The sequence below is a fragment of the Scyliorhinus torazame genome, chromosome 19, assembly GCF_047496885.1.
Source record: "Scyliorhinus torazame isolate Kashiwa2021f chromosome 19, sScyTor2.1, whole genome shotgun sequence".
Lineage (NCBI taxonomy): Eukaryota > Metazoa > Chordata > Chondrichthyes > Carcharhiniformes > Scyliorhinidae > Scyliorhinus > Scyliorhinus torazame.
Genome location: NC_092725.1, coordinates 140,731,440 through 140,748,376, shown reverse-complemented (window position 1 = coordinate 140,748,376; position 16,937 = coordinate 140,731,440). Strand labels below are relative to the sequence as shown.

General features: G+C 47.7%; 1 protein-coding gene across 1 annotated transcript; it reads left to right on the top strand.

Moving 5' to 3' along the window:
• Positions 1 to 1,971: 1,971 nt before the first annotated feature.
• klhl42 (kelch-like family, member 42) lies at positions 1,972 to 16,480 on the top strand. Its single transcript, XM_072485331.1, has 3 exons — positions 1,972 to 2,812; positions 9,616 to 9,809; positions 14,602 to 16,480. Exons 1-3 carry the CDS (start codon positions 2,052 to 2,054, stop codon positions 15,045 to 15,047), a joined length of 1,401 nt encoding a protein of 466 aa, XP_072341432.1. The 5' UTR covers positions 1,972 to 2,051; the 3' UTR covers positions 15,048 to 16,480.
• The last annotated feature ends 457 nt before the right edge of the window (positions 16,481 to 16,937 follow it).

Sequence of the window (16,937 nt, the reverse complement as noted above, 5' to 3'; positions counted from 1 at the left end):
AAAGCTTTCTGACCTTTAAACCCTACCCTTTTGACCGTGCTTTAAGACGTATCTCCTAACATCTCCTACTCTGGCTTGCTGTCAGTTTTGGTCTGATTCGACCTCTGTGAAGAAGCATGAGAAATTGTTCAACTTAAAAGGCACTCGATAAGGTTGCTGCGAGCAGTGATTGTACTTACCAAGACGAATGAAGATGAAAGCGGGCATTCACCTCATCTGACGTATCCCCCCAGGTCAGACTAAGTTGCATCTCTGTCATTCCCATCATGGTATCAGATTGTCCCCTGAATGATTCCAGAGATTTTGCCTCTTTTTTGCCTTTTATTTGTTTGTAGCACGTTTATTCCCTGGTATTATTGTTTTGGTTTACTCTGAAAATGTTTGGATGAACCATTTCTGATCCATCTGCTACCTCGAAGGACCACTGACCTCCTTGGAATAGACAATGTAGGATAAATGACCGCCTTCTAGAATCTGTGGCACTCTTTCTCTCTGTAGATGTATTAGATTTTCAGCTGATACTTGATGCGGTTTAAGGGAAGGTGACATTTCAGAGATAAGACATTAAACAAAGGTCCTGTTTGCCTATTTCAGTGGAAGTGAAATATTTTGTGGCAGTTACCTGAAAGGGGAGGTGACCAATATTTATCTCTCAGCCACCAGCCAAAAAAAAACAATAATTTAAGGGATCTTACTGTGCCTAAATTGGCTGCCTTCATAGCAGTAGTCAAACTTCAAAACTAAGTAATTTGATGTGGAGCATTGTGAGATGTGAAGGATCCGATACAATAGAAGTTAGGAGCTTTTTCTTGCATATCCCAATGGGGACCCTGGCATTCACCTCATGGTTAAGTTTTTTTCCTCTTAAGGTCCCTTCACTTCTCTGACACTAATACCTTTATTCTGCAGTCCCTTCAAACCCTAGAGGTCACCGTTGGCCATCGCCCAATAGGTGATCTCAGCAGAATACCAAACATGGACATGATGTTGCAATTGGGGTTTATAATGCGCACACTTGCTGTTGGTTGCACAGGTATAGCTGAGTTATTTATTCAGGGGGAGCGCGTATAAACATTTCTCATCTGTTTAAAATAGTGTGTTTTATAATTTGGGCATCTGCATTCGGCTGTTTTAAAATATCCGGTGGTTTAGAAAGACAGGATTGGTGAAACAGCCTTTGCAATAACACGTTGCTGTTTTGCAGAAACATCGGTGAGTGTGTAGCAACTTGCAGAGAGTGTGTCTGGGAGGCTGTCAGAAGAGCAGAAAGTGCCGGGTTGCTGCCTTCTCCAGCAGCAGATTGGTTGTGGGAGCGGAACAAGAAGTGACGATCCCCGAATGACAAGGAAAGGGGATGAAGCGAGCGGAGACTTGAAACTTCTTCCTCCCGAGTGTGCAGCCGGGGTTAGTTTCAGCAGCTGTGTGTCCGGGTGGCGGGGTGCAGCCAGCCCGGGACCTGTCCTGTCCAACCTGTGAGTGGGCAAGGGGAGGGGCGTCCACACTGTGAGTGGGCAAAGGGAGGGGGGGGCAGCCAGCCCGGGACCTGTCCTGTCCACACTGAGTGGGCAAAGGGAGGGGTGTCCACCCTGTGAGTGGGCAAGGGGAGGGGCGTCCACACTGAGTGGGCAAAGGGAGGGGGGCAGCCAGCCCGGGACCTGTCCTGTCCCCACTGAGTGGGCAAAGGGAGGGGCGTCCACACTGTGAGTGGGCAAAGGGAGGGGGGGCAGCCAGCCCGGGACATGTCCTGTCCACCCTGTGAGTGGGCAAAGGGAGAGGGGTCCACCCTGTGAGTGGGCAAGGGGAGAGGGGTCCACCCTGTGAGTGGGCAAGGGGGGGGCTCCACCCCGTGAGTGGACAAGGGGGGGAGGGCAGGCATTGCATTGCCCGGGACCTGTCCAGTTACCCTGTGAGTGGGCAAGGGGAGGGGTGTCCACCCTGTCAGTGGGCAAGGGGGGGGGGAGGGCAGGCATTGCATTGCATTGCTGCAACATTAATAAAAGCTGATCCAGCCGCAGGGACGGGTGCCGGGAGTCCCCAGTCTGGTCCATGCAATGTCCTCCGAGGAAACCGTGGCCATCACCGTGGGGGACAAGACGTACAGTGTCAGCAAGAGGAAGCTGATTGAGAAGAGCGACTATTTCCGAGCCCTCTACAGCTCTGGGATGAAAGAATCGGCAATGGACTCGGTGCACTTGCAGGGTCTGAGCCCCCACGGGCTGGGGCTGGTCATTGAATTCATCAACACCTCTAAAGTACACTTCGACAACGAGACCTTGGAAGATTTGGTTGAGACGGCGTCTTTCCTCCAGGTCACCCCCATCTTGAAGCTGCTCCTCACTGAGGTCAGGGTGGACAACTGTGTGGAGTTGTACAAACTCTCTGAAATGTACGGAATCAATGATCTACTGAATGCCTCTCTCAGGTTCATGGTGCACCATTACCACCCTCTGCTGACCAGGCAGGAATTCAGGCATCTGACCATCACCGTGCGCCAACAGGTGAGGGAGAGGCGCCTGAACGGCACACCAGTCTTGGTGGCAGTCGGGGATTTCTTTAGCAGCTCCTTGAACCAGGCTGCGGATGAGGCCTGGTCAATGTTGAGATATGAGGAGGCCGCACAGAGGTGGCTGCCTCTGGCCAACAGCCTGCCTCCGGATATGGTGAACGTGAGGGGCTATGGTTCCACCGTCCTGAATAATTACCTTTTCATAGTTGGTGGATACAGGTTGAGCAGTCAGGAGATCGCGGCTGCACATTGCTACAACCCCTGCAAAAACGAGTGGAACCAGATTGCATCAATGAATCAGAAAAGGTACAAAGATGACACTCTTGTCGTCCATTCTCACCACAGGATGATTTCACAAATGCTATTTTTCGCAACCATCTCCTTGTGTTTTTAAAATGGGGCAGCACGGTGGCGGTAGTGGTTAGCATTGCCTGCCTCACGGCGCCGCAGTAGTTAGCACTGCTGCCTCGCGGCGCCGAGGTCGCAGGTTCGATCCCGGCTCTGGGTCACTGCCCATGTGGAGTTGGCACATTCTCCCCGTGTCTGCGTGGGTTTCACCCCCACAACCCAAAGATGTGCCGGGTAGGTGGATTGGCCGCGCCAAAATGCCCCTGAATTGGAAAAAATGAATTGGGCACTCTAAATTTATGAAAAAAATATGTTTTTAAAACAATGTTGCCTGTGTCAAATGTCAACATTACAGTTCTGCAGCATTCCAAAGAAAGGGCATGTTTCTCTTAAAAGGCCTGAGAAACAATCTTACATCATTAATACTAAACAACAACCAAGAAACACATATATCCTAGATGGGGGTGTGTGCAGCAAGAACAAAGTATTCAGATCCATATTCTGTGGAGGCCTCATTTGCACATGTCCTGTAGCAGAAATGAGTCCCCAGGTACACGTTTTTACTAATTCCCAGTCTTGGAAAAGCTATCTAAGCAGGAATTCCCCTCACCCACAAAGCTACAAATTGGTGTTTTATTGCTGCACATTTCCAATAGGCCTCATTTGCAGTGAGACAATGTGGTAAATGGGAGCACTGTGCAATGCCTGCGTTATGTGTCACTTCACAGTATTGCTGAGATTGTTTTACAAATCCTGGGCCCCATCTTTCTTTTTAAACCACCAAATACGTTTAAACAGCCTGTTGACCAAATAGGAATAAACAACTTTTGGAGTTCATCTATTCGTTCCTTGAATGCTGCTGTTGCCTGTCCACTGTCCTTCCTTTCAGTAATGTCCCCCAGTCCATCCTAGCCAGCTCATGCCTCATACCATCATAGTTAACTTTATTGAGGTTCAGGACCCTGGTCTCAGAATCAACTACCTCACTATTCACCTTGATAAAGAATTCTACCATATTATGGTCACTCATCCCCAAGGGTTCTCTCACAACTAGATTGCCAACTAATCCGTTCTCATTTCACAACACCCAGTCCAAGATGGACTGTTCCCTTGTTGGTTCCTCAACATACTGCTTCAATAGGGCGGCATGCAGCGCAGTGGTTAGCACTGGGACTGCGGCGCTGCGGACCCGGGTTTGAATCCTGGCCCTGGGTCACTGTCCGTGTGGAGTTTGCACATTCTCCCCGTGTCTGCATGGGTTTCGCCCCCACAACCCAAAGATGTGCAGGTTAGGTGGATTGGCCTCGCTAAATTGCCCCTTAATTGGAAAAATAAATAATTGGGTACTCTAAATTTTAAAAAAAATACTGCTTCAGAAAACCATCCCATATACACACTCCAAAAATTCCTCCTCTATTAAACTGTAACTAATTTGACTCACCCAATCTGCAGGTTAAAGTCACCCATAATCCCACATGTGCCTTTATCACATGCATCTCTGATATCCTGTCCAGTGCTATTCCCAACATCACCACTGCAGTTTGGTGGTCTGTGTACCACCCCTACGAATGTTTTTTGCCCCTTGATGTTTCTTCACTCGACCAACAAAGATTCCACATCATCTGTGCTAATATCTTTCCTCAATATTGTATCAATATCTTCTTTAATCAACAATGCAACTCCACCAACTTTTCTTTCTGTCTGTCCTTCCTAAAAACTGAATAGCCCTCAAATATTCAGTTCCCATCCTTGGCTACCTTTAGGGCCGCACAGTAGCTACAAGTGGCTAGCACTGTGGCTTCACAGCGCCAGGGTCCCAGGTTCGAATCTCCGCCAGGTCACTGTCTGTGCGGAGTCTGCACGTTCTCCCCGTGTCTGCGTGGGTTTCCTCCGGGAGCTCCGGTTTCCTCCCACAGTCCAAAGACGTGCAGGTTAGGTGGATTGGCCATGATAAATTGCCCTTAGTGTCCAAAAAGGTTAGGAGGGGTTATTGGGTTACGGGGATAGGGTGGAAGTGAGGGCTTAAGTGGGTCGGTGCAGACTCGATGGGCCGAATGGCCTTCTGCACTGTATGTTCTATGTTCGATGTACCTTGAAGCCATGTCTCCGTTATCCCAACTATATCATATCTCTTTACATTTATCTGCACAACTAATTCATCCATTTTATTTTGAATGCTTCACGCATTCAGGTACAATGCCTTAAGGCTAGTCCTTTTAATGTTCCTTGCCCCTATTATTTTTACAGTGTCATTATCTGATACAGGCCCTTGATTTCTCTGCCTATCACGTTTCTTGTTCTCCTTTCTGTCTTCTCTTGTTTGTGATTCCCTCTGCGCTTAATCCTTCCATTGGTTCCCACCCCCCTGCCATATTAGTTTAAACCCTCCCCAACCGCTCTAGCAAGGACATCAGTCCCGGTCCTTCCTAGGTGTAACCTGTCCAGTTTGTACAGGTCCCACCTTCCCCAGAACCGGTCCCAATGCCCCAGGAATTTGAAAACCTCCCCCTCACACCATTTCTTCATTCGATATATCCTCCTATTTCTACTCTGACTAACACGTAGCCCAGGTAGGAATCCTGAGATCACGATCTTTGAGGTCCAACTTCTCAACATTTTCCCTAACTCCCTATATTCTGGTTTTAGGACCTCATCCCTTTTTTACCTATGTCATTGGTATCGATGTGCATCACTGGCTGTTCACCTTCCCCCTCCAGAATGTCCTGTAACCACGCCGAGATAACCTTGACTCCAGCACCAGGAAGGCAACATATCATCCTGGAGTCTCGGTTACGCTCACAGAAACGCCTGTCTATTCCTCTTACAATCGAGTCCAATAACTATTGCATTCCCACACATTTACCCCTCCCCTCTAAAACAGAACCAACCATGGTGCAAAGAACTTGGCTGTTGCTGCTTTCCCCAGAGAGATCTGTCCTCTTAACAGTATCCAAAACAGTATATCATGTTTTGCAGGGGAATGGCTACAGGAGATTCCACCACTTCAACTGTTAATGTATCGGCGTTCAAAAGGCATCTTGACAAACACATGGATAGGATGGGTATAGAGGGATACGGCACAAGGATGTGCTGAGGGTTTTGGCCAAGGTTGGTATCATGACCGGTACAGGCTAGGAGTGCCGAAGGGCCTGTTCCTGTGCTGTATTGTTCTTTGCTCACTGCCTGTCTAGCTCTCTTGCTCTGCCTGGTGGTAACCCACTCCCTTCCTGCCTGTGGAGTTTGACCCTGCAGTGTGACCACCTCTCTATACGTGCTATCCATAACACTCTCCGCCTCATGGATGCTCCTAAGTATCCATGACTGCCGCTCCAGCTCCGAAACCCGGGCTTCCAGGAGCTGTAGCTGGAGACACTTCCTGCACACATGCTGAGCCTCGGTACTGGAAATGTTCCAGGCCTCCCACATGGAGCAAGAGGGGCAAACCAATGCTTTGAGTTCTCCTGCCATGACTTACCCTTTTAAGCTAAACCTTTGGAAGATGCTTGATATTAGATTAAATCCAATTCCCTGTGGCCTATCTTTGCTTGTCCTCGTTACTACCAATTAGAGCCTTTATAGATTATAAACCACAAAACCTATTTTCAAACTACAATTGATGAAAGTTGTCAAGTCTTACCAACCTTGCCCACTACTTACCAACCAGCACGTTCATGTACAAAGACATCCAGCTCCTTCTGTACTGAAGAATTCTTCAAACTCTCTATTTAAATGCCAATCTGCTTTCCTATTCTTCCTGCCAAGATGGGCAACCTCACATTTTCCCACATTACACTCTGTTTATCAACATTTTACCAACTCCCTAACCTACCTATATCCCTTGGCAGACTCTTTGTGTCTTCCACACAACTTGTTTTTCCACCTATCTTTGTATGGACAGCAAATCAGGCTGCAATACACTTCATCCATCATCCAAGTCACTGACATCGGTTGACCAACTTGAAAATGACCTATTTATCCCAACTAGAGCCAATCCTCTATCCATGTTAATATGTTGTCCCCAACATCATGAGCTCTGGTCTTGTTGAGTATAATTTATATTTGCACTAGCAAACTTCGTGCCAGCATTTAAAATAAAACACAACTGTTTAACAGCAATGGTTTGGCATCATTGCAGAATATTGGTCCACTGGAATTCTGATATTGTCCGAGGATAATTTTGTTGGCAGTGGATTGTCCATAGCTTTTTGTGATGCACAAAAGTTTACTTTGTGTAAAGGCCTATTCCTAACCATGTGCCTTATTAATCAAAACATCACTGTTCAAAGTGCAGGTGAACTATTAGCCATTATCAAGATATTATGTAAATTATTACGTTATTTTAATAAAATCTTTCACAGGTCAGAACTGGCCACATCCAGTAGGAAGTACAAATTCACAAGATTTTGCACTCTTTATAACAACAAAGTTGTACCCTTTTCCAAAGACTGTATTCAGGAAATCGGCAGGCGGCAAAGTGTTGCAGTTGTCTCAACATTCCAAATTTCCAAAGATGATCCTATCTGGATTCCCTTTCTGCCCCTAGCACAATGTCATAAACTTGGGTACTTTTTCGGTAAAAGTGTTGGTTTAGAGGACAGTACACGTTTTTCCACCTCTTTACTTCACGCATCATAAATCTCAGCCACCCTCAGAAAAGTATGGACGCGTTTACTTTTAAAACTGTGCCAGCCTGGCCTCCAATTCTAATTGAGTCTTTCAAATCATTTACCGTAGGAATGTGTCCTCAAGCAAGAGGCCTGAAGGAATTCCTGTGGCCTTTTCCCCCTGCCACAAAAGTGCCTTGACAGAACTTTGATATAATGAAATGTTTGTGGAAAGGATGAGAGGGATGAACAAAGGCATCCACCAAGAAAGCACAACAGCGCCTATACTTCCTCAGGAAACTAAGGAAATTCAGCATGTCCACATTAACTCTTACCAACTTTTACAGATGCACCATAGAAAGCATCCTATCGGGCTGCATCACAGCCTGGTATGGCAACTGCTCAGCCCAGGACCGCAAGAAACTTCAGAGAGTCGTGAACACAGCCCAGTCCATCACACAAACCTGCCTCCCATCCATTGACTCCATCTACACCTCCCGCTGCCTGGGGAAAGCGGGCAGCATAATCAAAGATCCCTCCCACCCGGCTTACTCACATTTCCAACCTCTTCCATCGGGCAGGAGATACAGAAGTCTGAGAACACGCACGGACAGACTCAAAAACAGCTTCTTCCCCGCTGTCACCAGACTCCTAAATGACCCTCTTATGGACTGACCTCATTAACACTCATTAACCCTGTATGCTTCATCCGATACCGGTGTTATGTAGTTACATTGTATACCTTGTGTTGCCCTATTATGTATTTTCTTTTATTCCCTTTTCTTCTCATGTACTTAATGATCTGTTGAGCTGCTCGCAGAAAAATACTTTTCACTGTACCTCGGTACACGTGACAATAAACAAAATCCAATCCAATCCACATGCCAGCTGCTGCTTGGAATCATTTGGGAAATATACACATTGACGGGCATCAGGCTACCCAGACATGTGGTACAAGTAAGGTTAGGAAGATAGCTGACTATTCAGAGAAATTAGAGAAGACAGTTGTGATAATTTCAGTGGACCTTCAGCATTTCAAGTATTGCATGAACCACATCATCCCAGAAGTTTTGTTATACCCATCCTTTCATGCCAGTCCTCTGGTGGCCTGATGTCATCTGGACTCTGATTACAGAGTCAAATAGGTATCGAGCCTGCTGCCTTTGACATTAACTTGTGCCATCCCAAAGGCAGAGAGATGTTTGTAGATGAGGGCAGCACATTCTTTACTAATGATAATGTTTAGAAAAAATATATGCTGTTCCAACAAGGTCCACCTTTTCATTGGGGTGACGGGACGCAATAGCAAGCATGTTCATTTTCACTGCAGTTTTATAATCTACTCAAACCTACATCTGAATTAAGTGTCCCTTGACAGGATCCAACTGTCCTGTCTCTAGGCTATGAGTGTGAAATGAGTCAGGGCAATCTCAAGCTATGAGGTATTAGCACACCACCCAAAAGTGTCCTGATTTTAGCACTAGAATTTACAGTGTAGAAGGAGGCCATATGGCCCATTGAGTCTGTCCCGGCCCTTGGAACGAACACCCTACTTAAGCCCACGCTTCCACCCTGTAACCTGGCAACCCCACCCAACCTTTGTGGACACTAAGGGGCAATTTAACATGGCCAATCCACCTAACCTGCACATCTTTGGACTGTGGGAGGAAACCGGAGCACCCGGAGGAAACCCACGCAGACCCACGGGGAGAACGTGCAGACACCGCACAGACTGACCCAAACAGGGAATCGAACCTGGGGCCCTGGTGCTCTGAAGCAACAGTGCTAACCACTGTGCTGCCATGCCGCCCGTAAATTGTCAATCTCACTCGCTGTTGTGAGATATGGGAAGCGATTCACTAGTTCTGTCGAGATTGAGGATAAGGTACATTGTTGAGACACTAGAGAGGCCTGACACTGCAGAGTGAACCTTTCTCTGCAACTATAACCATATTGCCTCTGAACTGTGAATCTTTGATGCTAATGGTGGGCAACCAAAATAGAGAATATACTATTGCCTAACTTCACTCTTGAGCACAAAATATATATTTTGTCACTTAAATAGCCATTCTTAACAGCTCTCATTGACACTGCAAATGTTATTGAAAAATACAGAATTGAACATTTCATATTGTTCCCATATTTCTCTCTCTTTAGATCAAATTTTAAACTGCTAGCTGTAAGTGAGAAATTGTATGCAGTCGGTGGACAGTCGCTTTGTAATGTCGAATGTTACAATCCTGAGATGGACTGGTGGAGTTTTGTAGCCTCAATGCCAGATCCACTTGTGGAGTTCTCCGCCTGCGAATGCAAAGGGATGATCTATGTAATGGGTGGATACACAACACGAGGTAGGCTGCGTTTAGTTCTGGGGTGTAAAGATTTGTTGACTGCTTAATCAATATATAAATGCTAAAATATAATCTGGAGTGATGTGTTTGTTCACCGACAAGTGACATCATCACAATGATGAGTCACTGCTTTTATTTCCCTCACAAATGGAGGCGTGTCATGTTTGTGCAGCCAGCAAAGAAAAGATGGACAGAAGGTGATCCTGGGCAAAGCTTGCTGGGCACACTGTGCAGATGTGCACAAAAAGTCCACTGCAGGCTTTACCTGCAGGTTTAAACACTTTCAAATCAACTTTTCAAAACACAAAGGATTTCTTGGGAAAAAAAACATTATTACAGTAGCCTCAATGCCCCTATTCACCCTCGCGGAATTTACTAACTGACATTCCCACAGGTTTTAACAGAAAAGTAAATTTCTTACATTTTTCTGAGCATCCCCATCGACTGCATGTCACTGGTTCCCCTGTGATCACTGATATATTTTTCGCCATTATGGAGCTGCCCAGGATGACCTTTAAATTTAACTTTCTTCGCTTTCCGATGAGATTTGATCTTGTTACAGAAGCTTCACATCTGCCACAGATGTTTGTATGTTCTTATGGGTGTAACTGAGTAACAGGGAGTCATAGGGGCCATAAAAGCGATGAGAGTTTAGTGAGAAGGAGCTTAAAAACAGCAAAAAATTCACTGAGAGGGGCTTTAGCACCAGAGAGAGTTAAGTGGGAGGGGTTAGGGTTCGCTGGGCAGAGTTGGGTCAAAGTTCAATGGGCCGGGTTAGGGTTCAGTGGGTGGGATAAGGTTCAGAGTTGAGTGGGCAACATTGGGGTCAGAGTTCAGTGGGCGGTGTTGGAGTCAGAGTTCAGTGGGTGAGGTTAGGGTTCAGTGGGTGTGGTTAGGGTCAGTGAGTGGGGTTATGGTTCAGTATGCGCATATAGGCTTCAGTGGGTGGGGTTAGGATTCAGTGGGCGTGGTTAGGATCAGTGAGTGGGGCTATGGTTCAGTATGTGCATATAGGTTTCAGTGGGCGGGGTTAAGATTCAGTGGGCCAGATTAAGATTCAGTGGGTGGGGCTAGGGTTCAATTTACGGGGTTAGGGTTCAGTTGGCAAGGTTAGGGTTCAGTAGACGGAGTTCGGGTTCAGTAGACGGAGTTAGGGTTCGATGGGCAGGGTTAGGGTTCAGCGGGCATGGTTAGGGTTCAGTGGGTGGGGTTAGGGTTCAGTGGGTGGGGTTAGGGTTCAAGTGGGGTTAGGGTTCAGTGGGCGGGGTTAGGCTCAGTGGCTGGGGTTAGGGTTCAGTGGATGGGTTTGGAGTTCAGTGTGCAGGGTTAGAGTTCAGTGGGTGGGGTTAGGATTCAATGGGCAGGGTTAGGGTTCAGTGGGCAGGGTTAGAGTTCAGTGGGTGTGGTTAGGGTTCTGTGGGCAGGGTTAGAGTTCAGTGGGCAGGGTTAAAGGTCAGTGGGCGGGGTTAGGAGTTCAGTGGGCGGGGTTAGGGCTCAGTGGGCGGGGTTAGAGTTCAGTGGGTGGGGTTAGGCTTCCGTGGGCGTGGTTAGGGTTCAGTGGGCGGGGTTAGGGTTCAGTGGGCGGGGTTAGGCTTCCGTGGGCATGGTTAGGGTTCAGTGGGCGGGGTTAGGGTTCAGTGGGTGGTGTTAGAGTACAGTGGGTGGGGTTAGAGTTCAGTGGGCGGGGTTAGGGTTCAGTGGGCGGGGTTAGGGTTCAGTGGGCCGGGTTCTCTGGGACAGGCAGAGCTCACATTCCGAAACAAAATCAAGATGTGACATCGCTGGGAAGCAGGTGAATGATTGGCTGGAGAGTTTCCATATCTTCAGCAGTCCAATCATAAGAGTACCAACCTTGGCCGGCTTTTAAGAGCCTGGTTCACGAGTCCCAAGTGTTAGGCCTCCGCCCCCCAGCGGGAGAGCTCCTATTCCATGGGGAGATCAGTTTAGACACCCCGTAAATCTTGTCAGTTATTATAACCTTCAACCCTCCCCCTTGAAGTCCGTCAATCCCCCTGTTATTGGCGGTGGAGGTGGTCTCCTTCACCACTTTATTTCCAGCGGTCGTGGGGTGTGGGTTTTTTATTAGTTTCTCAGAGTTACAAAGCCAGGGCTCAGAGTGCAGACAGGGGCAAACCCCTAATCCAGCTCCTTGCCTGCTCCATAAACCAATTCAAATTGAATCCCCACAAGAGAGACATCCCAGATCCAGGCATTACATCTGCTCTCACGCTCATCTTCGCCAAATGGCCGAGAAGCAACAGGGGTGTGTGTGTTTTTTTTTCATTAACGGGATGTGGGCCTCGCTGGCAGGGCCAGCATTTATTGCCCATCCCTGAGGGGGTTTCAGAGTCAACCACATTGCTGTGGGTCTGGAGTCACATGTAGACCAGACCGGGTAAGGGCGGCATATTTCCTTCCCTAAAGGACATTACTGAACCAGGTGAGTTTTTATGACAATCGGCAATGATTTCATGGTCATCATTGGACTTTTAATTCCGGATTTTTATTGAATTCAAATTTTACCATCTGCCCTGGGGGGATTCGAACCCAGTTCCCCAGAGCACGACCCGGGGTCACTGGATTACTCGTTCAACGACAGTACCACTACAACACTGCCTCCCCTAACACGGCGGGGAACGTTGCTTCCGCGGCGATCACCTGGGGGGTCCTGTCTCTCCCTGACCAAGCTGTCGTCTGAGACTACGGATGCTTCTGTCACATGTCTGACCCAGAACCCTCCATCTCAGGTGTATCTAAGCCTGGCCCTTGGGGATTGTTGCTCCTTGGCAACACAATGAGTCAGGACAAAGGGCACCAAATGTGGAAAAACGTACCATTAAACACTTATGCCACCAGCAGTCCATTCTGCCTCTCTCTGTTGTCCAGTGGGTGGGAAGGTTGGGCGGGAGCTGGGTCTTGGGATGTGACGGTTGTTGCGGGGGGGTGGGGGGGGGTGGGGGGGGGGGGGTGATTGCATTGGGAGGATGTTCAGGGCCCATCGGACCACCGATGTCCCACAGGTTCTTCACCCTCACCCAGGAGCGACAAGTGAGCTGCAACGTGAGACAGCCGAGTATGACAGCATCCCCGGCCAATGACCCCAAACCCGGCCCCATCCTGCTCCGCCCCTCCTTTCCGAAGATAATGTGACCCATGAGGAGGAGTCCCCATCACAGAACCAGGGATCATCCGAGTGGACAGCGGAATGGTATCTAAAAGGCAGGAGTCAGACTTTGTCGCACATTGAGGAGTACCAGAGCTCATCTCACAGTGAGTGGTCATCATCCTTCGTCCCGCCGACAAGACCCGCTGACACTGCCAACCCGGGGCCAACACCCTGTTGTGATGTTGAGATGTTCCTTGGAAGGGGGGCTGTGGTCATGGGAAGGGATGACAGGCTAGCAGGAAGTTGGGGTGAAAGGCTAAAGGGAAGTTGGGGTGAAAGGCTAAAGGGAAGTTGGGGTGAAAGGCTAAAGGGAAGTTGGGGTGAAAGGCTAAAGGGAAGTTGGGGTGAAAGGCTAGCAGGAAGTTGGGGTGAAAGGCTAGCAGGAAGTTGGGGTGAAAGGCTAGCAGGAAGTTGGGGTGAAAGGCTAAAGGGAAGTTGGGCACGGGTGCGTTGCGGTGGGACCAGAGAAACCCGCTGTCAGTGAACGGCGGGAGAATTCCAGCCGCTTTTTCCAGTTTTGTTTAGGAAGTAAAAGAATGGGGGAGGCAGCCATATTGTTTGCGGAGTGACACAGGAGAGTCCCCGGGTCCAGCAGCAAGGTGCTGTCGATGAAGACCAGCTCGGCCTGGAGGTGGAGGCAGGAAGCGGCCTACCCTGGCGGAGTGGTGAACAGCGCACCAGGAGCAGCGCTGTGGCAGAACGTTGTTGCACTCACCCTGAAATCTCTGAGACCCGCCTCATGCACGCCACTCATTCGCAACCGGGCTTGGCGACGGCATAAATTCCCACTGGCGTGACCCAAGATCGAAAGGCCTGATGGGATGCCAGTCATAATAGTAATAATAATAATCGATTATTGTCACAAGTCGGCTTCAGTGAAGTTACTGTGAAAAGCCCCTAGTCGCCACATTCCAGCGACTGTTCGGGGAGGCTGGTACAGGAATTGAACCCGCGCTGCTGGCCTTGTTCTGCATTACAAGCCAGCTGTTTAGCCCACTGCGCTAAAGCAGCCCCAGTGGGCAGCTGTTTTAATGAGCATCATGAGATGGAATAAACGTAAATGGCTTTTGTGCCACCTGCCAGTGGGAAGACCGACTCGCCACCCGGTGAACTGAGACGGGATTTTACACCGGTGCGCTCCAGACCTTCTGGCCCTCGCCAGATTTACCGCCTGCCTCCACCAAACCTGCTGTGGGCTGGTTGGGAGAATTCCACCCAATATGGCTGCCACCCCCACTGTGATAAAGATTCGTGCGACCATAATGTGGAGAATAAGATAGTGGAGCAGCGCGTGTGAACAGCAAACCGCTCAGCTGCATTTTAGCCACCCTGATGTGCCCTGATATCAATATTTACTCTGAACCCGTAGCAATTGAACTCGTTTGATTGCCGGAGATCCACTTTGGGTTAATTGTGTATGGATTGCATTTTTCTTTTCAGCTTCTTGAAACTATATTTTGGTTTTATAAGTCAGTAGCCTTCCTGCTTTGAAACTGAAACGAGGAATTTAAAATTATGCTGCCCAACTTTGAGTGTCCTAGTGTCCGTTTTATAATTCTATGTATATTTATGTGTATTTAAAAGTATCTTGTTTTTACATTCATTGAAAAGTACTTCTAATTCCAGATCGAAATATGAGCATACTGCGATACTGCCCGACCTCAGACGCCTGGACTGTATTAGAATCCTGTCAGGTCCATGTTCGGAAACAACAAATGGTCTCTGTGGAAGATACAATTTATCTTGTGGGCGGCTGCATACACAAGCAAGGTGCAAGTCGCAAGGGAAGCCAAGGCGAAGATATGCTGACTGTCCAGTCCTACAACGTCACCACGAGGGAATGGCTTCCTCTCAAGGAAAACACATCCAAATCCGGACTAAACCTAACTTGTACGTTGCACAACGATGGGATCTACATTATAAGCAGAGATATCGCACCCTCAACCAGCCTTGAACATCGTGTATTCTTGAAGTACAATCTGTTTGCAGATATGTGGGAAGCATTTCGCCGTTTTCCAGCATTTGGACAAAACATTTTGCTTTGCTCACTGTATTATCCTGACGTCATTTAAAAGTCAATGTTTCGTGGGGAAATGCAGCAAGGCCTGGAATGAGATGGGGTGGTGAAAGTGGGTGAATTTAGTGGAGCCAGACTGCTCTGCGACGGAAGAGTTTGGTACTTACCATTATCCTTGGGCAATTAGTAAAGATTTGAAACTTCACAATTGTTAATACAAACAGCTGTAACAATTCTGTGATCAGTTGGCCCCTACGCAATGGGATTTGGATGGGAAATTGTAATTGGGGAACAAAGTCAGTAATTATTTTTTTTAAAGACTAAAAAGGCTTTGGATTAATAATGCAAATGTTCTACATTTCTTGAAAGGCAAAGAACAGAAATGTTAATAATAATAATGATCTTTATTAGTGTCACAAGTAGGCTTACATTAACCCTGTCATGATGTTACTGTGAAAAGCCCCTAGTCACCACATTCCGGCACCTGTTCGAGTACTGTTAATGGAAAGGCTGTCTTCAAGTGAAGGATAACCTTCGGCCCGTGAGGGAGTTCTAGTGCTAAATACTTATTACCTAAAAAAGCTTAATTTTGCTCCTCTAAAATCCTCCTACTGCTCCTGAAAACACTAATAATTTCCAGTTTACTTCATGCAGGCATTTCATCAGCATCTTACAAAATGTACAGTACCAACCTGGCTTGTTGATCACTGCTGCTTTACATATGAGAGTTATGGGGCAATGAAATAAGATTCATTCTGAAAAGTCTGAAGATAGGGGTGGCACGTGGCACAGTGGGTAGCACTGCTTCCTCACAGTGCCAGGGACCCGGGTTCAATTCGAACCTTGGGTGACTGTCGAATGGAGTTTGCACGTTCTCCCCGTGTCTGCGTGGGTTTCCTCCGGGTGCTCCGGTTTCCTCCTACAATCCAAAGATGTGCAGGTTAGGTGGCTAAATTGTCCCATTAGTGCCCGACGGTTAGGCGGAGTTATGGGGTTACTGTGACAGGGTGGGATAGTGTGCCTAGGTCGTGTGCTCCTTCAGATGGGCCGAATGGCCTCCTGCATTGTAGGGATTCTATGATTGCCGGAACGAAACAGTGGGCGGTCTGCTCCGGTCCGCCAGCCCCGCTTTCCTGAGCGGGGTGAGCTCGCCGGCAGTGGGACCCTCCGTTCCAGCAGCCGACCAATAGGATTTCCCATTGTGGCCACCCCACGCCGTCGGGATGTGGGTGCGCTGGCGGCAGGGCGGAGAATTACGCCGACGGAGAATCCCGTCCTGTGTACTTTGAAATGGAATTGTCTCTTGTCAAGTTTTCTGTTATTAATGAAATCATTTCAATCTTAATCTTGATTAATTTCAACATTTTTCAGTGTTCACATTATGTATTTAATTTATTTTTGTTGAGCAGTTCTGTCAAAGTATTGAGTGAAGAAGAGTGATCGCATTGTTGGGGCTGAATTGACCCTGAGTTAAATAAATTTATTCTTTCCGCATTAAAGTTTCCACTTCACTGCCAGAAAGCAGCCCTGATATTATATAATGACGTTAGTCTTGGAAATCTCTGATATATTCAGTAGTTTGATACTGTCATGTATTTGTCACATTTTGTGCCAACTTCAACTATAAATTCCGGTGTCGACAATTAGATTGGCAATTTCCCATGGGAGCTTGTCGCACTGGAATCACAACCTCCCGACAGTGTTACGATCCCAGTTGATGTTATAACTGGACAGGCTAGGATAGTGGGCAAAGAAGTGGCAGATGGAATACAAGTGTGAGGTTATGCACTTTGGAAGGAGGAATGGAGGCATAGACTACTTTCTAAATGGGGAAATGCTTTGGAAATCAAAAGGACTTGGGAGTTCTTGTTCAAGATTCTCTTAAGGTTGATGTGCAAGTTCAGTCGGCAGTTAGGAAGGCAAATGCAATGTTAGCATTCATGTC